At 41.1% G+C, this 23,732-nt stretch overlaps 1 protein-coding gene and 1 long non-coding RNA gene across 17 annotated transcripts in view; one reads left to right on the forward strand and one right to left on the reverse strand.

The window, feature by feature from the left end:
- Nucleotides 1-23,732, reverse strand: part of Dnajb6 (DnaJ heat shock protein family (Hsp40) member B6) — a 63,589-nt gene that overhangs the window by 27,254 nt on the left and 12,603 nt on the right. For 8 of the 16 annotated variants that reach the window (XM_087657911.1, XM_087657905.1, XM_087657901.1 and 5 more), the window contains 5 exons: nt 22,974-23,083; nt 21,571-21,633; nt 20,364-20,474; nt 9,785-9,913; nt 129-270 (listed from right to left, as the gene is read on the reverse strand). In XM_087657911.1, coding sequence (XP_087514037.1) covers nt 129-270; nt 9,785-9,913; nt 20,364-20,474; nt 21,571-21,633; nt 22,974-23,083 — 555 coding nt within the window. 16 annotated transcript variants of the gene reach the window in all.
- Nucleotides 1,857-6,975, forward strand: LOC147994655 (uncharacterized). Its single transcript, XR_015686278.1, has 2 exons — nt 1,857-1,961; nt 6,523-6,975. It is a non-coding gene; the product is annotated as an uncharacterized LOC147994655 (long non-coding RNA).

Below are 23,732 nucleotides of genomic sequence, written 5' to 3' on the forward strand. Positions count from 1 at the left end.
TTTAATGTACTGGAGGTAGAGGCAGGTGGATCTCAGTGAATGTGAGGCCAACCTGGTCTAGGTGAGTTTCTGGTCTAGCTGAATTGCTGTCTCAAAAGTAAATGTATAAATTAATTTAAGGAAAATACCTCTTTGTAGTGATTTTTTTGCCATTAACTATTTTAGTTGAAGTTGATATTGATTTGAAGTTGCCCATTCCACTGCCGCCAAATGACGCTGAAGAAAATGAAGTGAGACCCCCATGACCTAGTGACCCGAATGGAGTAAAGCCTATAAAGAAACAGAAAGTACAGTTAAAAGCTACATACTTTTAAGATTCAGGTAAAAATTACTGAATTCCAAATTTGTAAGCTTCAAAGGGAGCCAAATGAGCTGAGGAAATGGGTGATGCACTTAACCAGTTCAGGGCTGGATGCTGCTCTACCACATGGGAGAAGGAGAGCGGCAAAGTCCTCTCCACCCCACACATGCCGGGCACCCCTAACAAGTGCCTGTGCGTACACACACACATGCCGGGCACCCCTAACAAGTGCCTGTGCGTACACACACACATGCACAAATACATGTCATTTTCATTTTTTTCTCCCAAAAGCTGCCTCAAAGAACAACATATCATGGTCTGGGTGTGGCACATACCTTTAAATTAATCCAAGCATGTGAGATGAAAAGGCAGGTAGATCTCTGTGATCTCAAACCCATCCTAATTTACACACTGAGACTTAAGGGTTGGGAGTGGAGTTGACACATGCTGGTGAACAGCAAAGCCATACCCAGAAATCACTGTTTTAGGTCTATTAGCTACTTTTTTCCAGTTGTGAGAGAAAAAGAGAAAGAGGGGAGAAAGAGAGTGTTTTGGGGGCACAGGGGTAAGGCAATTGCCATTAAACCTGATGACCTTAGTTCTATCCCTAGAACCCATTGTTGAAGGAGAAAACCACCTCTAAGAGACATTTCTCTGGCCTCCAAACACACAATGGCATAAACACAACAGATTTTTTTTTAAAGATGGAAATAATGCTCTGCTTTCTCATATACAGATTTTGAGAACCCTGAGTATATGTCATATTTGGACCACACCTTACTTACGAGCACCTTAAAGTTGTGGAATGCTCTGGAGCTGTTTGTATTTTAATGCTAACTCCACTTTATCCAAGAAAGGGAAGGGAAGGGAAGGTGGAGCTAAAGAACTAGAGAGAAAAGGAGAGAGAAGGTCAACAGAGGAAGAGGAGATGAAAAAGACGGAGCGGAAGCCTGTGCCTGAAGAAACCACAGGTTATAAGGGATCTCACAGCTGAGATCAGTGGTACATCTGCCCAATCGAGGCGCGCAGCTTGTACTCATATGAATTGAGTTGTGTTTTCTTTGCACAGGCTTATTTGGGTTGGAATGGTTACTGCAACAAATTAGTGCCCAACTTATCCATTAGAACTCAACTAACCTGAGATAAAAGCGCACACACACACACACACACACACACACACACACACACACACACACACACACTAGGGCTCTGGCAGAGATCTAGGCTGAAGCAGTGGTGGATTGAGAGTTGACTGGATCTGAGAGGTCTACATAGAACTGCAGAGAGGATTCCCTCCTCCAAACCCCAGGCAGAGAGCTTCAATAAGGGGCAACACCAAGAATGGCAGGGAGAGACAGGAGAACCTAGAGCACAACTGCCTGCAAGGTAGTTTTCCAGCAGACACATTGAACCAGTCTGGGCATCTACGCCCTGGAGAACCTTGCTTTATTTGCTTACCCATATCCTCTCACGTCTACAAAGGAAACAGTCAGTCAGACTTCCTCTCTGAACTGCAGGTTGCTGGGTTGCCAGAGATCAGCACACAAGCAAGTGCTGCCAGGGGCAACCCAAAGAGACTGGGAATAAAGAATGGGAGAGGACTGCAGTGTTCTGAATCGAACAGCAGAGGGAGACAAAGGAACACAGAGCTCGGGATAAGGTAATACATTGACATAAAGATATGTCACCTTTTGATACTTAAAGATGAGAAACACAGTATCTTTGGGCCTTATGAGATGTCATTTTGAATGGTCTGACAGGGATGGATTTAAAGGAAATAGACACCTTATCATTTACCGGTATTATATTTATTCTCTCGATTTACTATATATTCTCGAAAGACAGGGCCCTAGATAACAAATTCCTTGCCTTAGAAAAGAAATTACAAGTAAAACTAGAAGACTTTTCATAGAGGAGTCTGAGAAACAGAGATGAGCTAGGAGACAGGATAAGGTGGGAGATAGGAGCTGGAAAACATGCTAGAACAAAACATACAACAGCTCAGATCAGACTGACCAGAAAAGAGAAAATAATGAGGTTTTGAAACAAGAGAATAACTTTAAAATTAATCAATCAAAAAATAATGGACAGCAGACTATCAGATTGCAGTGTAAAGGAAAATTCTAACTGTGGAGGCAGAACCTTGAACAGAGAGAAAATACAGGAACTCAAGGAACAGGAGGAGGGACAAAAGGAGAGATATGAACCACAGACCTTAAGGGAGGAATTAAAAATCTCAATTAAGGAAAATACTCGGGTAGAGACAGAAGATAAAATTAGAGAAAGTCAATCTAAGATTATTGGAAAACAAACTTTAGTCTATCCAGTTAATGTACAACAAAAAGGCCTCCAGACGATGATCATCCACAGGGTTATGAAGAATTTGAATGGCAACCCATGAACGTGTTAGAACTGAGGAAACTTAAGTAAATTTAAGTAAATTTTGGAATGTATTCGCCATTTGTAAAACAAATCCTGATTTCTTGGCTAATAAAAACAGAATTCCCCCAAGGCTAGAAAGATGTGGCAAGAGCAATACAAGAGCCTACTGCAAATTTACAATGGATTTCATGGTGGAGAGAAGAGGTGAGGGAGCTAGCATGACCAAATAGAGCCAGGGGTAGAGAGATTTCCACAGATCAGCTGCTTGGTGAAGGTCGCTTTGCTGAGGTAGAAGTGCAGGCTGTATATGATGAAGAAACTCTGGCATTGTGTCGATTGTTGGCCTTAAAGGCCTGGGACAAAGTCATAGAATCAGGGAAAAGGCTTGAACCATTCACTCAAGTCATACAAGGTCCTAAAGAAACCTTTCCTGGCTTTTTACAAAGGCTAACCTCAGCTGTGGAAAGGAGTGTATCAGACTCATAGCAAGACAGGCAATAATTTAGTCTTCAGCCTTTGAAAATGTGAATACTGAATGCAGGGAAGTAATCAGACCACTGAAGGTGAGGTCAGCATCAATAGATGAGTAGATTAGACATACAGCTGATGTTGGATCTTGCCTGATATGACTGTGATAGGAGAAGCTGCCACTAGACAGACGTAACTGCAGGAAAAAAACAAAGTAATACTAAAAGAGGGCCTATGCCTCCTAGAATATGTCAAAGATGTGGCAAAGGCTGACATTTGACTAGGGAATGTAGAGAAATAACAGACAAATGGGGCAACAACCTACCAAAAAACTCCAGGGGGCGGGGAGGCATCTCACAGGCCCTAATGCTAGGCAGGGAGAGTTCTCTTCCTCAGAAAAATTAAACGTCGTGGCTTCAAAAACATGTTCTGAGACAAGACAAGGCTGAGGCAAGTTCTATAGACAATTCCAAAAGCCTCAAAAGGAGCTAAAAACGAATATTTTGACAAACTTCTATAGACGATCAAAGGCCAAAACTAAAAATACTAGTAAACAATATTGAAATTGAAGGAATAGTTGACACTGGAGGAAATGTCACCATCATCTTTACAAAATCTCAGCCTGCTAGTTGGCCACATTAAGAAGTGGACATCCAATTTCAAGGAGTTGGCACTTTATCCCAAATAAAGCAAAGCACCAGGTGGCTTAGACCAGAAGGTCAGGTAGGAAAATTGAGGCCACCATATGTGACTGATATAGCCATTAACTTATGGGGAAGAGATCTATTACAGCAATGGAAAACCCAAATTAATATCACCTCAATTTCAATGTCTGGCCATGAAACTTGTCAGGCTCCTAATAAAATGTTTAAATTAGTCAGGGAAGCAGGGAATGTTATCAATGGCAGTTACAGACTGTCCAAGCTGTCCATAAACAAGATACAGCAGAGGCTGACAATTTAGTTCTACCACAAGGAATCAATGCTGCTAAGACAACAATTGCCTTACCATAAGGTGGTTGGCTAACTAGCCCATTTGGATTGATCAGTGATCTATGACAAAAGAAAAAACTATAGGTATTAGAACAGCTAGTCAGGAGCAGCTGAGGGCTCAATATATAGGAGTCTACCAGCCCTTGGAATTCTCCAGTATTTGTCATTAAAGGGAAAAAAAAAGGTCTGGCAAATGGAGCATGTTGACAGATCTCAGAGCAATTAATAAGATTATTCAACCCATGGGTTCCCTGGAGCCTGGGATCCCACTGCCTTCTCTGTTGCCTAAGGAATGGCCTATCACAGTGATTGACCTGAAAGATTGTTTTTCACAATTCCTCTACACGAATGCGCTAAGGAAAGATTTGCTTTCTCAGTGCCTACCGTCAATAGAGGTCGCCCAATAAAAAGTTACCAATCGAAGTCCTGCCACAAGGAATGTTAAATAGCCCCACCTTGTATCAATATTTTGTACAACAGCCACTGGAGATGATTCATAAACAATTTCCCCAATTATTTATCATTACATGAATGACATCCTATTGGCTGATCCAGATATAAATCTGGAAAGGATGTTTGGTGAAGTAAAAAAAACCTTGCCTTGCTGGGGACTGCAAATTGCCCCTGAAAAAATACAAAGAGGGGATTCTATTAATTATCTAGGGTATAAAATAAGTCTGCAAAGGGTCAGACCACAAAAGGAAAAATCAGAAGAAACCAATTAAGGACTCTTAATGATTTTCAGAAGCTACTGGGAGATATTAACTGGGTGAGGCCTGCGATTGGCTTGACCACTCAAGAGCTAAGCAATTTATTTCAAACCTTATAAGGTGATAAAGATTTAAATAGCCCAAGGGAACTATGAGCTGAGGCTGAGAAAGAGCTAGCTTTGGTAGAAAGGAAATTGCAGGATACACATATACATTGTATTGCTCTAAAGATGGCCCACATCTTAAGTCATCTTACTTTCTACTCATTCCCCTACGGAAAATTTTTATGCAGAGGGAAGATTATATCTTAGAATGGATATTTTTAGCACATAAACAGACTAAGAAACTAAAGACCTACATTGATACTAGAAGGAAAAATGAGACTTTGACAATTAGTTGGAATGGATCTGGCTGAAATTGTGGTACCTTTTACTAAGGCAGAAATTGCCTCTTTATGGGTACAAGATGAACACTGGCAAAGAGCATGCTGTAACTTCTTAGGAGAGATTAACAACAGATACCCTAAAAGCAAGCTACTTCAGTTCATAAAATGAACTAATTGGATTCTCCCTCGTATAATGTAACTTCAATATTTGGAGCACCTACATTTTACACTGATGCCAGTAAGTCAGGAAAGGCAGGATATAAATCAGAAGATGTAAGAAAGGTGGCTGTGAGTTCCTATAAGTCAGTTTAAAAATCTGAATTATATGCAATACTCAGGGTATTGTCCGATTTTCAAGAGCCTCTTAATATAGTAACTGACTCTCAATATACAGAGACTGCTGAACTTATTCAGGATGATCTGAATTGACCTCACTGTTTACTCAGCTACAGAAAAAGATCAGACATAGGAGTCATTATATATATGTATGTATGTGTGTATATATATACACACACACACACACACACACACACACACACACACACACTATATACCATACAGGTCTGCCAGGCCCTCTGGCCAGGTAATAATGACATTGACCAGCTATTGATAGGAAGTTACTAGAGGCTTCAGAATTCCATGAAATACACCATATGTTAACAGCAAAGGTCCCCCCCCCCGGGGGGGGGGGGGGCTGGGGACCGAACCCAGGACCTTGTGCTTCCTAGGTAAGCGCTCTACCACTGAGCCAAATCCCCAACCCCAACAGCAAAGGTTTAAAGAAGAATTCTCTATCACTTGGCAACCAGCCAAGGAGGTTGTGAGGCAATGTCTACGTTCTCGTTACATAACCAAACTCCACTGCCTACAGGCGCTAACCCTAAGGGCACTCAGAGAAATGGTATTTGGCAGATGAGGTCTTCCACTTTACAGTTTGGTAAACAGAAATGTTTACTATAGACACATGTTCAGGATTTCAATGGGCAACTGCCAATTCTATAATTACACATTTGTTAGAACTTATGGCCATTCTGAGAATACCCATACAAATTAAAACGGACAACAGTCCAGCGTATATCTCTAATAAATGAAGTAGTTTTTTGAATATTATAATATAAAACACGTTACAGGCATATCACACAATCCTACAGGACAAGCGATTGTGGAGAGTTCTAATCGAATTCTAAAGGAGATGCTTAACAGACAAAAGGGGCAACAGAAACCCTCAAAGATAGGTTACCTAGTGCTTTATTAACCTTAAATTTTTTTTCTTTTTTTTTTCAGAGCTGGGGACCGAACCCAGAGCCTTGTGCTCGCTAGGCAAGCGCTCTACCGCTGAGCTAAATCCCCAACCTTAAATTTTTAAATGCTGATGAGCAAAACACCACAGCTGCTGAAAGACATTGGAAAAACAACTGAACTAAACCAGCCTGCTTATATCAAGGATATTCTGACGTCAGAATGGAATATGGTAAATGTGTTACGCTGGGGAAGGGGTTATGCCTTTATTTCTACAGGAAAAGAAAAGCTGTGGGTTCCTTCCAAGCTGATAAAGATCAGACATGACAAAGGGAGAACTCCTGAAGACCTTGGTGACAGAGAAGAAACGGGAGACTAACACAACAAATAAATAGATGATGTGGTGATGTTTATGTCTCTGTATGTGGAGACAATTCTGGAACTGGCTGAGACTAAAATGTCTATTCACAGCCAATAATACTTATTGGGTACACATTTCTCATGACTTGTTATTACATGCTGTCATTTAAGATGGCATGTACACAAAGTTATATTGCAGTTTGATTATGGGATCAAACTAACTAACCTCTGAAGAAAAGCAGTCATCTTTCCTAACCAATCTGTGCACCCTGAACACTCCCCATGAGTGTCTTTACAGGACTATATGTTGCTTGTAAGTTTTGTGTGCTGCAGAATGAAAGAAGAGAAAGTCAGCTCTCAAAACATCCACACTCCAGGATGCTGAGGTTCTGGGACCTTCCATTCCAGCTCCGCATCTGATTCTACCTCAACTACACTGAAGCTGCTTCTTTTAAAGACTCGCTTCCAGAACTTTTCCAGAACAGCTAGCTTCCCTATCCAGCCATTTAGACTGTCATAGTCAAGATGTCAGCTAAGCGATGAACTTTCTGCCACAGTGACTGGAAGGCAAATGATGCCAGCCAGCTCTCCTTTGACAAAGTCAACTTTCCTATTTCCCCTTGGGCCCCCAGAAGGGGATTCTTCACCCCAAGTCAGTTAGAAGCAGACGAGGAAGATCATTGTCCCAGTTCCTTATGTTGGGGTGGACGGTTCTGGTGATTTTATGGATTTTGGATATACTGTCATTTAAGGGATACTTTACAAATGTAGCTTTGGACAGGAAGGGAACTAGAGAGTTTAAACTCAGGGATTGCTACCTTTCCTTTCCTCTTCTCTACCCTTTCTTCTTAGGTAAAAGGGAAGGGGGTGGAAGAGAAAGGGGGTATAGCAATATCATAGAAGTTAGAGGAATAGACAAATAGGGATAGGTTATCAAATTTACTCTTAAACAAAACATTACATAGCTCTATCTTATACTGGTAGAAATCTTTGTAATTCATACAAAGTTGAAGATATAATCTTTACATTGGTACAGAATTTATTTGATAAAAATTTAAGGTTTCCATTCGTATAACTTCTTATTGATTTAAAATTGAGATTAATATTGTTACTTTCATATAGGCATTGCGCCTATACAATACATTTAAGAATACATGGTTTAGGACTGGAGAGATGACTCAGTGGTTAAGAGTGGTTAAGACTGCTCTTCCAGAAGTCCTGAGCTCAAATCCCGGCAACCACATGGTGGCTCACAACCATCTGTAATGGGATCTGATGCCCTCTTCTGGTGTGTCTGAAGACAGCTACAGTGTACTTATATATAATAAATAAATAAATCTTTAAAAAAAAATAAAGGAATACAAGGCTTAGACCCAGTCCTATAAACTGCTATTATACACTGTTTTTGGTTGATTAAACAAGTTAAGAGCCAGATAGCAAACTCATGGTTCTGAGTCAATTAAAAGGATGTTTTTGAGGTACTTCGATTAGAAATGGCCAAGAGTAGTAGAGGCTTAACAGTTCAGAAATGCCTTTCCTAGCTAGATAATCTTCAAAGATGTCAGAAGTCCACAGAATATGACGTTTATGGAGATTTCTCTATTAAAGGTCATTTGACTAGAGACCTGTCTGCTCCTGACAGCACTCCTTGGATTCTAAGAAACTGAGCATCAGTGGAGTTGCTCCAATTGTGGCGAGACAGCTACTGGGCAAGGATTGCCTCAATTCATCTACAGACAAAATACTGTCCAGCAAGGGACACATTATGCAAAATAGTCTACTGATAATCTCTGCCAAGACAAGGTAATCAGCCCTTCAAAATTCTGCATTACAAAGGTCTGTCAGATGATCCTTGGCCAGAAGGCTGAAGACTAATGCTCCAATGTTTTGAGGAATGGGGGCTGTCCAGGTGATCAGCAGTCTTTATAATTTACCTGTCTAAGTTTTGGCAGTTATGTTTTGTGCCTCTCAAATTTTCAGGTGATATTAGTCATTCTTGGATTTCTGATGTAGTTGAAGACTGGTAGTCTCATAGCCAACCCAAGCTGTTTAGAATTGAGAAAGATAATACAGATTTGAAAGGGTGGTTTTTCAAATGACATAGGATCTAAAACCAGGATATAAGTCAGGTATAGAATTATATTCTTTTAAGATAGATGGCAGAGTGCTTTATTTATAGGACAAAATTGATGGACTGGGTGTTAAGTGTATCTTATACTTCATAAATTGTAGAATGGTAATAGTTGTTCTCAATTTATATTTGTGGGAAAACAGTCTTTTAACTGGACAAAAGGGGAAAATGTTATGGATTGCCCTGGAGCTGTTTGTATTTTGATGCTAATTCCACTTCCCCAAAAAGTGCTGCCTAGTCACATACTCAGGTGACCTCATCAGAACTTTCTCCCCATTTTAATTTGTAAAATAAAGGTGGGAGATGGTGATTGGACAGGGAAAGGGAAGGTAGAAATGAAGAGTTGGGAGGAGAGGGGAGAGAGGAAAGAGGAGGTCAATGGAAGAGGAGGTAGAAGATGGAGCGGAAGCCTGTGCCTGAAGAAACCACAGGTAATAAGGGATCTCACAGCTGAGATCAGTGGTAGATCTGCCCAATCTAGGAACACAGCTTGTACTCATATGAATTGAGTTGTGTTTTCTTTGCACAGGCTTATTTGAGTTGGAAAGGTTACTGCAACACCTTAACGCAAGGACAACTTCATACCCACACACACCCACAACTGGTGGCATGGTTTATGTTGACAAACCCTAACTGGGCTCAAACCTGGCATCCAGGGTAGGCATATTACCTTCACTCGAAGCAAGAATCTGTCTACACTACCCACCCTCAGAACAAGAAACAGATTTCCAACCAAAGAGAAACTTACCTGCCCCATCACATACAAACTTCAAACTATACTAGCTAAAAGACACATCAAATGTAAGGCTTTAATACCTGTATCAAAAGCAGGAAATCCACTTCCAAAAGAAGGAAATCCACTGAAGGCAGAGAAAAAGGAGCCAGCACCTCGGCTTCTACTTCCTCGGGGACCCCTTCGGTTTCCAAAAAAGTCATCAAATGGATCTTCTAGAAACAGATTTTTAAAATGTGTTATGAAAACATTTATTTATTTTTTCCATAGAGGAAGAAAAATGGGTTAATGCCTTGATACACATAAAGGTCTATTAGGCACAAACGCCTAACAGCTCTTAGCACTCCACTCGAGCTCATGCTCAACTTTTACTCATTGGTATCATTCAAATAAAGCTCAATGCTACAACAAAGCAAATGGCCAGCCCAGACAGACACCTCACAGCCTTCAGAGGGCCCTTCAACAAAGTTTTTGCTCAGTGCACAGTTCAGTTCATTAGAAAGGGCTTCAGCCCAGCCTTGTGTGGTACAAGCCTCTAATTCCCCGCACTCCTAAAGACAGGTAGGTGGATCTCTGTGATTTCAAGGCCAGCCTGGTCTACAGAGCAAGTTCCAGGACAGCCAGGTCTACACAGAGAAACCCTGTCTTAAAAAAAATAGAAAGAAAAAAAAAATGGTCTCAACATTAGGTCAATTTTGCTGTTTTCCAACTTGTCATTAAGCTAGGTATAGTTTAGGTGCAGGTGCATGTAGGGACACAGAGAAGCCAGACACATCAGATCACCCAGAAGCTGAAGTTAAAGGTATTTGTGAAACGCCTATCTTGAGTTCTGCAAACTGATCTTCTGAAAGGGAAGATCATTGAGCTCTCCAGCCTCCCACCTTAGAAACTTGTACACAGAGGAAGAGCAGCTTTCAAAATAATTCAGAGTTCAGCATGGTGCCCCACACCTTTATATCCCAACTAATACTAAGACAGACAGATCTCTGAATCTGTGACAAGTCTGGTGTAAAATAACAGCAACTGGTGGATGTAACTGCTGGTGAGCCCGATGAAGCTGTCCCAACAATTCCTTTCTCATATCTACTCAAAACTCTTTACAAGATAGGGATGGAGTTGACTCAAGAGATTAAAAGCATGTGTTTGCTCTTACAGAGCATTTAGTCCTCAGCACCCACATAGAGGCTGACAACCATCTCAACTCCAGTTCCAGGGGACCCAACACCCTCTTCTGGCCTCCATGTGCAGTACCCATTTGATACAGACACGTAGGCAGGCAGGACACTCAAGAAAGTGCATCTTATATTTTTATGAGACCAATGGAATCTGAACTGTGGTTATTTGGCAGGCCCAGGACTATACTTATGAAGTACTTTTGCTGAGACTTGTGACCATTACTTAATTGGAAACATGATGGCCCTGAAAAGAAAACGCTTACCAATGATTCAGCAAGAAATACTCTACATAGAACAAGTATCAACACTACAATCTAAAGGCAGCAGCATACTCAGTTTTTCATTATGGCAACTAACAACATAATATTTATAACTATTTCTTTTTAAACTTACCTTAGTGTTTTTATTTCCCCTAGTAAAGTAGAAAATCTGTAAAGAACCACAGACCACATACTTTCAAATATAAATGCATACAGAAAGTTGTCACAGATGCATAAATGACAAAAGGAAGAGAGAGGACAAAGCAAGAACCGGCTGGCCTGCTTAAAATCAGATGAACACAACATTCTAGTTATCCATTCCTGGTTCAAAAACAGCCATCTCTGTCTAGGATTGCCCAAAAGGCTTTTTTCCAGGGTAGACGACATGGACCAGAGCAAAGGCTTGCAGTGCTCCAGAAAGCTTGAGATGGGCACAAAAGAGAGGCTCAAGCTGGTCAAGAAGGTTATCCTGTACAACGCTGCCTAAGGGCCCTGCCTAAGTGGCCCTAGATGGCTTCTTCCAAGGTCTGACAGTGGCTGGTTAAAAGAAACTTGTGTATTCACCATGACTCACTCTATGCCAAACAGGGCAAGGAGTAAACAGCGGTCTGAGCTGTAACTAAGGGATGTCATCTTTTAAGAATTTTGTTTTATTGTATTTTGTGATTTTTTTCTTCCCAGAATCTATTTTTAAATTTCTATGAGTATGTCTGTGTATGGGTTTGTTCATTTGGGTATAGTGCCCAGAAGCCAGAAAGGGGCAGCACATGTCTAACCTGAACGCTGTGTTGTGTTCCAGTATAGGCCAGCCCTTAACACTGAGCCATCTCTCCACCCTTTATAAACAGACTCTTTCCTATTCTTCCATCTTTTAAAAGAAAGAGACTAAGTAAATAAAAACTTAAATAAATAAAAAATTAAAAACTTAAAAAAACTTGGGACATTTCATTTACCAAGAGGCTCTCAAACTGATTAGCAGCCAATAAACCAAGTATGTATGCCACTGAGGTTTCCTAGACAGCAGGCCTACAACATGGATAGCAATTCTTGTATTTATAATACCCAAACTACAAGCAAAAGAATCAGTAGGCCAGTATGGTGAATATAACTTTAATCCTAGCATTTAGGAGGCAGAAGAAGAGGAACCGGAGTTCCAGGTTGATCAGGACTACATAGTAAGACCTTGTTTTGTTTTGTTTTTTAAAAAAAAATTGTATTTCAAACAGCTTAGTACAAAACCTCAGGTTCCATTCCCAGCACCTGTGAACCCAGCAGTTGCAAGAGGCAGAAGGATCAGCTGTTAAAGTTCATCCTCGGCTACACAGCTAAGTTTGAAGCCTGCCTAGGCTCTCATATCTCGACTGTGACAGTTAATTACAAGCAGCTAAAACATACTATGTGATCACTCACAAATTGGGGACAACTTAGATTATCATGAAAACAAATTCTCCTCAGCTATTCTTAAACTAATGAAGCCTTTGTCTTTCCCAAAATCTTTAAAAGCTTATCTACATATACAATTTGGAGTGGGAGTACTGACAAAGCATGCTTATGGATGTCACAGGACAGTTCTCTCCTTCTACCTTTACTGTCTATGAATGTACTCAAGTCATCAGGCTTGCACAGCAAGTGCTTTTACCAGCTATGCCATCTTATCCATCCATCCTGACCCAACCATGTCTTTATTTGTAAATGCTAAAGTTGTATTTAGTGATCTGTTTTTTGTTGTTTTTTAAAGGATACCAAAACAATATAAAAGGAGTCATTTATACTAAATTCAAGGGTTATAGCCTACAATTTTTCCTTATTAACCCTTCTGGATTATATGGGGACTTCGGTGTGGCTCAGTAGGAGCACTTCCTTAACATGTGCTAGCTACGTGCTCCATCCTATGAATAAGACATATAACTTAAGTCATTGATAATAGCAATCTTCAAGTGATGAGATCACAAGTTTAAAGCCAGTGGAGCTATTACATAAGACCCTGTCTCAAGGAACAAAGACAGAACAAGGGCTGCTAAGACGCCTCAGTGTATTTGTCTGCTGACATGCATGTAATCCTTAGACCTACCATAGTGGATGGAGAAACTGCTGAATGTCCTATGACCTCCAACAGTCGCCAGATAGACAGACAGGTGCGCATGCACGCACCTGCATGCAAATTACTGAGCAAAACTTTAAGAGGGGCTGGAGAAAGCTCAGCAAGTAAAAGTACTGACTCCTCTTCCAGAGGACCCAGGGAATTCAATTCCCAGTATATACAGGATGACTCACAGCTATTCATAATTCCAGCCTCAGGGAATCACTCCCTCTTCTGGCTTTTGCCAATACCAAGCACACACCCACACATTTTAAATGTTTTAAGGAAGAACTTTATGTGACCCTGTTTTCTGACACTGAAGTAACCAACACTCCAAGGACTAACAAAAATATCTAAGTGGTAGAAAGAAAAAAGAAAAGGAAAAGAAGAGAGAAAAACCACACTGAATAACAAAAAGCCTAAATGAAGTAAACATGTGAGATTAATGAAATGCCCACATTTTACATCACAGAATGTTAATTTGAAATCCAATGCTTCTGTGAACTCCCTACCAATAAAAGCCCAGGAGCAAACTATGCACTCCACACACCTCACACAGCAAGCAGAATATACTAATGACCCATGGCCCAAACATATCCCTATGCTTATCCTATGCTTCCATATCAACTCCCAAATACAAAAACCAAAACAGGAAAGTACAAGGGCACGGTGAAGGGGTAAGGGTGAAGGGGTAAGGGTGGAGGCAGAATACACAGTGGGAATTCCTAACACCTAAAATCTCTCGAGTAACTTTAAAACCAAATTACCAACACAGCATAGGGTTAAAATCTCAGGTCTTGAGAGCTAGTCCAACCTGGGCAATTCACTGGGACCTATCTCCCCACAAAACTGCTAAGCAGTTGCACATGTCCCCTAATCTTAGCCCTAAAGTAAAAGGACTGCTAAAAGGACTGAAGAGATGGCTCTGCAGCTCAAAGCTCTGACTGCTCTTCCAGAGGATTTAGGTACAATTCCCAGCACCCACACGGCAGCTTACAACTGTCTAACTCCAGTTCCAGGGAATCTGACGCCTTCACAAACATATATGCAGGCAAAACACCAATGAACACTAAACAAAATTAATTTAAAAAGGAAAAAGGAAAAACAACATCCTAAGGAGATATACAGGGAAAGGACTAATTCCACTCCTAAGAGCTAAATTTAAAGTGTTCCCTCATTACAACTCCCATTTTTCAAATGGTATCTTTTTACACTTCAAGAATGGAAAATGACTACTTGGAATTAACAGAAATAAAACCACAGCCCAGCACCACACTGAGCCACAGATGGACACTCAGGATAGACACAGCTAAAGGGTGTCATGTATGTTAAACAAACTGTGTCACTTCCAACTTCTAAAGTGATTTTGTTGATAGTCTACTTCATGAGTAGTCCTGGAGACACAGTAATCACACAACTTTCCCCTAGAATGAACATGCTAGGATATCCAATGGCTCTGTTGGGAAGATAGGGAGTACTTTGTGCTGTTCTAAGATGACAATTCAGTATTTAGTTCTATCTTTTGTGTTAACTGCTCTCACACAATGTGAATCTGCTGCTTCCCCTTCCACAAGATAAAGGGCAATGCATTGCCATTGTTCCCTAAACCCACACCAGGGAGCTTAGGGTTCATTAAAGTACTCTTCCTGTCCAAGATCATAGTTATACCCACCAAGGATGTGGGGCTCACCTGAAGTTGTCCACCATCATGAACACAATATAAAAGTGAATGAACTAAGCCAGACATGGGGACACTCTAATCTTCACAAAGGAGAAAGAGGCAAAGGCAGGCTAATATGAGATTGATGCCAGCTAGATCTACACAGCAAGTTACCAGACCAGGTGGGGCTACATGGAGTGACCCTGTCTCAAAAAGTCAAACTTTGTACTGTGCAACCAAAATATTCATATTCTTCAATTACGTGCAGTTTGGGGGAATAGAAATTGTTACAGAAAAACTTTAGAAATTAAATGAAAACCTCACTGTACTGCTCAATGCTGTGAGTTTGTCTACAGGGGGAGAAAGCCCACAAGCCTCAGAACTTCTCAAATATGTCTTCAGGGGCTGGACAGATGGGTTAGTTGTTAAGAGCACTGGCTGCTCTTCCAGAGGACCCAGGGTTCAGTTCCCAGAACCCACATGGCAGCTCGCAACAGTTCCATGGGATTTGACACCCTAATACAGATATACATGCACACAAAACATCAATGCACATAAAATAAAAATTTAAAGAGTAATTATGAGCAATCTTGAATCAACCGGATCATTGGGAGGGGCGAATCAAAGTAACCTCCATCCTTCTTCCTCCAAGCCAGGACAAGTTTTTGAGAGCACAATTAAGTATCAATCTCTAATTCAATGTGATATCTACTGTCTTTCTTTTAGAAAGAACAAGGGAGGTAATGAAAGATGCAGGCAAGCTGTAGTCTAAAATCCAATGAAAATGCAGCATTTTAACAACTAGCTGGAAACTGATCCACAACATGTTTCCATATACTTTTAAATCCAATACTCTCTTTCAAATCCCACTGGGAAGAGAAATAGTACTTTGTCCTTAAAGCAATTAAGGACATATGTGATCAAGTTTGAGATGCAGTCACCAATACAATGCAAGCTTAAGCTACCTGTTTTTGTCGGTGCCACTCTGTTCTCTGAAATTACATTTTTCCTAACTTTCAACTCTTCTAAACATCTCCAGCTTTCAAGATTTTCTACTTCTAAATGCACTACTAGCTTCTTATAGACTGCTAAGAATTTTACTGAGCTAGAATCATCTCATCTTAAAGGACCCTGGACTCTTAATACTGGCTCCCTGAAACAATCAAGATCAAAGGGAATTATGAACCAATGATCAGTCACCACTGGTCACAGGATGATGCTGTGGCACAGATGGTATGAAGACTCACTGAAGTCTGTTAGCACATCTGCCCTCAGGTCAGCAGGGATCCCTGCATACCTTTACCTTGGTTGTAGCACTGGGGGGGGGGGGGGGTTCCCTCTTGTTTAAATCACTTTGTTACAGCACTCCCAGTGCTACCTGTGCTATTAGCTCAGTCCTCCTACAAAGAGCACTGACCTGGGGCATCTGGACCCCTCCCCTCCTTGGTCTCCAAGTCAACTCTGGTAATCTGACCAAATACAACATGGTGATGATAGAAGCAATTCTTTTTATTCTAGATAAACTTTAAATAAAATAGACTTTCTTATAAAACAGAGACCCAGGCCATTCCTTTTTGTTTATTGTTGAACAAGCAGCGCCTCGGGTTCCGGCCCACTGTGCTCCTCCTCGCTCAGCAGCTCCTCATACTCCTCGCTGAGCTCCTCCGCATCCCCGAGACTGGCTTCCTCCTCGCTGGAGACGAGGTCCAGGTCCTCACTGAGGAGTCCGCCCTGGCCCCAGCTACAGCCTTCACTTGACTCATCTTCACTAAGGTCCAGCTCCTCACTGGATATCACATCCAAAACCTCACTGTGCTCGTCACTCAGGGCGTCTTCTACTGACTCCTCAAAACAGGGCTGGTCTAGTTCTTCACTAGGTTCCAAGTCCTCACTGGCCACTTCCTCGAATCCTGGAGAGTAAAATGACTGACTCACTACAACTAAATTTATGGCTCAAAAGAAGTACCCTCCACACAATTACCCTCCCCCACAAGGTTTTTTTTTCCCAAGGTTCTCCATACCAAGGGCTTTTTCCAGTGGACTACCAAATCCTTTGATTCACAAAGTCTTTGTGAAGAAAGAGCATACTAAGTGATAAAGGGAAATCAATAGCAATGCCAAAGGCAATTTGGTCATTCCTGAGAATGAGAATAAAGTGTGGAGCTAAACACACAGCTCTCTAAGAGATACTTCCTGCCGGAACTACTAGAACCAAAAGCCTTACTGTCAGGTACTTGTCAGTCTTACATTACCAGGTCTACATAACCAGGACACAAGTAAGGATGTCCTGGGTCAGTAAAGCACACGAAGAGATCAATCTAATTTGAATTAATGCACAACGTTTCAACAAAGGTTCATTTGTGGTTGGGATCCATATTCTGGGAAATTCCGCTAACCTCTATATTCCATATATACTCCCCCTCCACTACTAAGCTCCTTGTGGAAACTGCCTATTTCCTGACCTTCCTGGAAAAGTTGCCAGTCACAGGGAAAGGTGTTCCCAGAGCATCTCCCTCCTCTAAGGACTCCACTCCATCACCAAGGGAAGAGACCTGAATTTTTTTTTTAGCACAGTATAGACAGTATAGCTTAACAATGCTTCACAACAGGACATGGGATACTGTGCAATGCCAGCACTTGGAGGGCTGGCCAGAAATACAGGGACAGTCTGAACTACATTTTAAAACAAAAATCTTAAAAATGACTTTTTGACAGATAGAAAAGGGATAGGGACAGGCCAGAAAAGACTGTCTCAACCTCCCAATCAGCACAATACATTATACTACATATAGCATATTTGTAAGAATGAGCTACTTTGAAAAACAAACCCCCCTCAAAAGGGGGGGGGGGTCCAAAAAGCTGGTTGTATGAAAACTTAAGACTAAAAAAATCAATAGACATTGTTATCAGATTTACAAGGGGTCTAAATGCTGCTGACTGAGTCCCCCAGCCCTGCACAAAGGGCCCAGTCTACACTCCACATACCACCAGCAGGCTGCACGGTCACCTCATACACGTAGTAGCCATGGAGCAACTTCTTTTCCTGTGCGAAAATCCTTACTGCCTGAAAATGGAAGTCCCCTAGAAGACCTATAAGAATGGATTAAAGAATTATCACTGCCACACTTATGTCGGCAAAGCAGGGAGGGAGTGCCTACCTGAGCCATACCTAAGGTGGAGCAGACTTGCAAGCCTACTACATTCCTTCTTGCACTACTGATACAAACTCAGGTCCATCTAATTAAAAGCTCTAATATAGGCCTTCCATAGAAAGAACTGTCCAAAGACTAGAGTGTCAGATTCTTTTTCTCAAGGAAAACAAGTGCTGAATATTAATTCCCTAAAAAGGAACACAGGCCTCTTTTCTGTGACAATGCTAGAGACAAATCAGCGTTGTATAGGATAGACGAGCATCTACCACTGACAAACATCCACAGCCCTTAGCTTTTTTCTTCTAGACAGACTCTCAGAGTAGCTCAGGTTAGTCTCAGCATAATAATGTCATCTATCTACCTTCCACCCCAAGTGAGGTTCTGGAGTTTTCAGTTCTTGTTATTTATGATTCACTATGTATCCTTAACTGGCCTCAAACTAATGGTCCTTCTGTCCCAATCTCCCAAGTTCTAGATTACAAAAATGTGCACCACAATACAGGCTTCAATTTTTTCTTTAATTAGGCAAGATAAAGCAGTGTTTCAAGATGCCTGACCTCCTCAAAGACAGAAAAGTTAGCCTCCTTTATCTTATTAACTCCCAAACTAGAGAAGTCTTTCACTCAGCTATCTACCAGCAGATAGGACACCAGAACAGGCTCCATTTAACACTGCTGTCCCACAACAAACCAAGATATAAATTACTAAGCACTAATTTCTGAAGGAAAAAAAAAAATACACAGAAGTAACTTTACTGCTTTGTTTTGGTTATTCCTAGGTGGGGTAGGCTACCTTGAAACTCAGAGCTAGTACTTTAGGTAGGCATGATCACATCTAGCTGTATCTTAGTTTTAAGAGTTATAGAAAATACAACAAATGTTCATTTTCTCTTACTACAAATTACTTTTGCTCATCTTAAATATGTAGAGGCCATAGGTATAGATCTTTAAATTATTACTTTTTTTTTTTTCGACGCGTTTATTAGTGTGTTACTGTTCAAATACTCATCCACCAAATTCAGGCCCTCAAGTTTGGTGGTAGGTACCTTTACCTGCTGAGTCATATTTGGATTGTGTACTACTAGTAAACTGTTCCTAATCTGATATTTTAAATGCCCTACAATCGTGCCACTGGCCACACTCTTACTCATTTGTTATAGGGAGCTTTCTGCATGCTTCTTCAGAACATCCCAACCCTCACTCACAGTAACCTTTCTCCTATGTAATTTCACTATGAGTGAACATGTTCTGACATATTCACTATTTTCCTTCCCTCAGGAAGACAAAAGTAAAATGTCTCTCTCTGAAAGGCAGGATAAAGGGAAAAAAATCAATCTCTGCCTCTCCCTCCCCTCCTCCACACACACTCATTGAGATCAACTTGGTATCACAACATGAAAAGTCCAAGACCTACCAGATCCAGGGTGACTTGCTCCTCTTCACACCTATGACATCATGACATGAAGGGATCCCACCTGTCTCCCTTTGCTATCACTGGTAGACACAACTGTCTGCTTCTCCTCCTGAGGGTTTGCTGGTGATGTTCAAGTCTCTTCAGACACACAGGATGTGTTTCCCTCTCAGTGCACCAGGACAAAAGAGAGGCAGCAAGAGCACATTCAACCCTGATCTCCCAAGTCCAGTGCTTACCAATGTTCAGCCATAAGGAAGATTTCTAGTAACTAAGTGATTGCTGACAAGGACATGGAAAAGTCTGCGCCTGTGTACACGATCCCTAAGGGTCCAGGGTCAGGCATCAGACTAAAGGCAGGAGACCTGCTTCCCCACAATCCACCAGCTGCTATCCCAGTGCCCTCTGCTTTGCACTAAATGCATCCTTTCTTCACACTCTAGACTAGACGACAGGAACAGTTACAAAGGGTATGTTTATGGAACTTGTATGTTCTGGACCAGCATCTATGATGCTTAGTGCATTTCACAAACTCACTAATAAACTACTTTGCAGAGTGGAGGTAGATGAATGCTAAAGATGTCAGTATATCCAAGATCCTGGTTTCAAATCCTGAACACCAAAAGTAAGAAATAAATGTTTAAAAAAGATTAAGATTAGATTTCCAACATCTTATCCTGTCCAAACCATAAATTCACTAGAGGGCAAAAACAAATTAACTAGGATAGAATAATACACATGGAAGAGGGAAATAATACACTAAAATCTTTATTGCTGAAGTTACAAATCCAAAAGCTCTGAAAAAGGTTGACAGAAAATGTCTGAGGACTCCACTGATCCATATCACAACACAATATATTAAATGCAAAGGGTACCACCAGCCCTCACTGGGCCAGACCAAAGGATGGAGCAAGTAGGTACTTACCAAAGAAGTCAAATGAAAATGGGTCCCTTCCACCAAAAAATTCCCTGAAGACATCATCTGGGTTCCGGAATGTGAAGCCAAACTCAAATGGACTGTCAAAATGACTTCCACCTATACAAGCACAGTAAGTCAAGTGTTTAGCGTATGAATTCTGCTATTTCAAACCAACTGTTCGTTCATAAACTATTGTATATTTCATGGTCTAAGAGAGAACATGTTCCACACATCTTGAGACTTTTCACTGATGCTAACTACATTTGCCACATGGGTGCTCAGATCTCTAAGGCCTATGAATTTCTCAGTCTCTGTCTACAATGCTGCTTTAACATAATTAAATCACTATTCACTGTTTTTGTCATTAGTTATAAAGGCTTATGAAAGCCAAGAAGAATATTTACTCTACCAATTTCCCCATAGGTACAACATTAGGTCACAGCAAGCATTCTAAGGATCACAGTGAGGCAGCTCATCTGCTGCACACCATTTTCACACAATAGGCAGCATCACTGCTGAAAGCACAGTAAGGCTATCTATCAAAGCAAACACCTCCACATACATCTCCTAACTTGACAAATGTGTGGTGGTTTTTCTCCCCCTCCCTTTTATTGAAGCAGATCCTCACTATGTAAAGCAGGCTGGCCTTTAATTCTCAAAGCTCCTGTCAAATTCGCTTTTGGTTCAGTTTTTATATTTTTTTTTAAATTACTTTGAGGAGGCAGAATTACCGAAGAAAAATCGTAATCATATAGAGTAATCTGAAACCCACCAGGCAGGTTTTTCAACTCACAGGCACTATACCACCTTAGGCGTTAGGATTTTCAGCATGCACCACCAGGCCCAGCCAAGGAGCAGCTCCTGTAAATGTTTGCTTCTCATTCACACAACTTACCACTTTTTTTAAGTATAGAATAGAGTTTATTCAGGGCATGGGGAGGGGAATTAAGAAGGTGGTAGGGCAGAGAAAGAGAGGGAGAAGAGGAGGAGAGGCCAGCCATGAGTACATGGAGAGAAGCGGGGAGGGGAATGGAGAGAGAAGTGACAAAGGGGCAAGGGAAAACAAGAGGAAGCAGGAAGAAGAAACTCACTCACCACTTTCAAGACTAATCCCTATTGACTATCAAGAACAAATCGTTTAAGAACTGAACACAGTTCAGTTACACAAGTAATTTGTCAAGCCCTTTTGTCTCCAAAAAGAAAATTGACATACCTCCTCCTCCACCACCATTTAATCCTTCTTTGCCATATTTGTCATAGATGTCCCGCTTTTTAGCTTTAAATTTGAGAAAAACAATCAGTATGGTTAAGTTCTTTCCAACATTCAGTCAGTATTTCCCATTTTAAATCTACATCCATTTAGAAGACCCTTGACTTTAAAAGGAGGCAGGTCTCCTGAATTGGCAAACTTACTTGTAACAGCTACAGATGCTTACTACAAAGTCCAGCGAATGGATGTTAAACACTGGGTAGAATGCACAGTGGATAAGCATATACCATAAAAGAAGCCAGGCTTGTGCTACATTGCACGGCTCAGTCTCAGGCTCAGGCTCAGGTTCTGCTGAGCTGACCACTCACTCACTTGGTTCATAGGTGCTATGCTGGTTGCCCAAGCCCTGCTTGCTGCCTTTGTGCTTCTGGGATAGCCACACAACACAGCTGCCACATCCTTCTGTCTTCCCCCAAAAATCTTATGCTATTCTACAACAGGGGAAACAAAGTGAAGAACAACCCCATCTTGAGTAAGAAGAGCCCTTGTAAGAACAGTAACATAAGCTCTGATGTCCAGGCTCCAGTCACTAGAGCTCAAAGCCCCAACAGTATTAAGACCTTGCCACATTTGCAGGATTTCAGTTATCAATGTCTTCATTAAGTGGGGAAAAAAATTGATACTTGTGAAGTTTCGTGGGTTGCCTTTAAAACTGGAAAGGTTACATATTAGAGTATTGATAATGCAAGGAGTTGTATGCCAATAAGCTGGCTCATTGCATTTTAGGTCAGGTTCCTTCTAGAAAAAGATTTTTTTTAAGATGGTGACCTATTATTTCCTATAATCAGTCAATTAGTACCTAACCTTTTAAATGCCTCTGCCTTGACTCGTGCCAGGCCACCCAGCAGGATAGTGCTTAGGATATAGGCAGTACTTTTCACATCTCTGGCACTAGTCCCAGCCTTTTAGATGCAAAATCTTTCCTTAACCACAAATGTGATGGGTGCCCCTAGCTGACAGCTAACCCTTCACCCAACTGCAAACAACCTTCAGAGGCATCTAATGTCTATGCTCTAGATCTAAAGTGGGATGTGTATGTGTGTATGTATGTGTCAAAGTGTGTGTTTGTGTCAAAGTCTAAATAAATCGGAGCACCCCTTCCTTGTGCAAGTATTAAAACCCCATTAACAATCCCTGCAGCAGAACAACGTCTACAGCTCATGCATGGCCCATAGCTCCTCAGGACCCATGGTTAGATGTACCAGATACAAAGTCCACAAAAAAATAAAAACCTTTGGGAAGGGGAAGCAGTTTAGCTGGGAGCAAACAAATTTTGTGTCTGTGCTCTCTTAGAAGTCCTGTTCTGATGCACCCTCTCAGAGCCCTTCCCGCTCAGGCTTACTTACCATCCGATAACACTTCATATGCCTCAGCTACTTGTTTGAATTTCCGCTCCGCTTCTTCTTTATTTTCAGGATTTTTGTCTGGGTGCCATTTGAGTGCCTGTTTTCGATACCTTGAAAGATGAAAAAGGTGTATACTGAGTACACTGAAGTCCATAGAACTTTAATATAAGCAGCTAGCCATGGTAGTAGCACACCTTTAATTCCAGCAATGGGTCTATGAGTTAAGACTAGCCTGGTCTACATACTGAGCTCCAGGCCAGCCATGCACACTGTAAAAATCCTGTCTCAAAAAAGGAAAAAGAAAAAAGAAAAAGAAAAAACACCCTACCCTTAAACAGAAAATAACTATACCATTAGGTATAAGAATATCTTAGCAGTAAAGCCCCCTTTTTCCTGCGAATGAAATAAGCAAGTTCTAATTTCAGATACTTGCACAAGAACTGGCAAGAATAATTAGTTTGAAAACTTGCATGTTGGATGATCCAAGTATTCAAATTACAGGCTCTGGTGATCAGGCTAAGCGTGTACAAAATGTAGACAACTCCCTGTCCACTGAGCAGAACAGATACAATGTAAATAAATTCCCTCGTATTTCTATTTTTTCCCCAGCCATTCAATCCTCCACTCATCATCAATATAAAGGAAGAACATCTCCCACAGCACAATCTGGACTCCTAATATCTTTTAAATAGCCACCTGTTCTAGATTTAATGCTTAAACAAGATTGAAATGTCAACTTTTGTGGCTAGAATATAGAAT

This window comes from Rattus norvegicus, chromosome 4 (genome assembly GCF_021556685.1).
Source record: "Rattus norvegicus strain SHRSP/BbbUtx chromosome 4, alternate assembly SHRSP_T2T, whole genome shotgun sequence".
Lineage (NCBI taxonomy): Eukaryota > Metazoa > Chordata > Mammalia > Rodentia > Muridae > Rattus > Rattus norvegicus.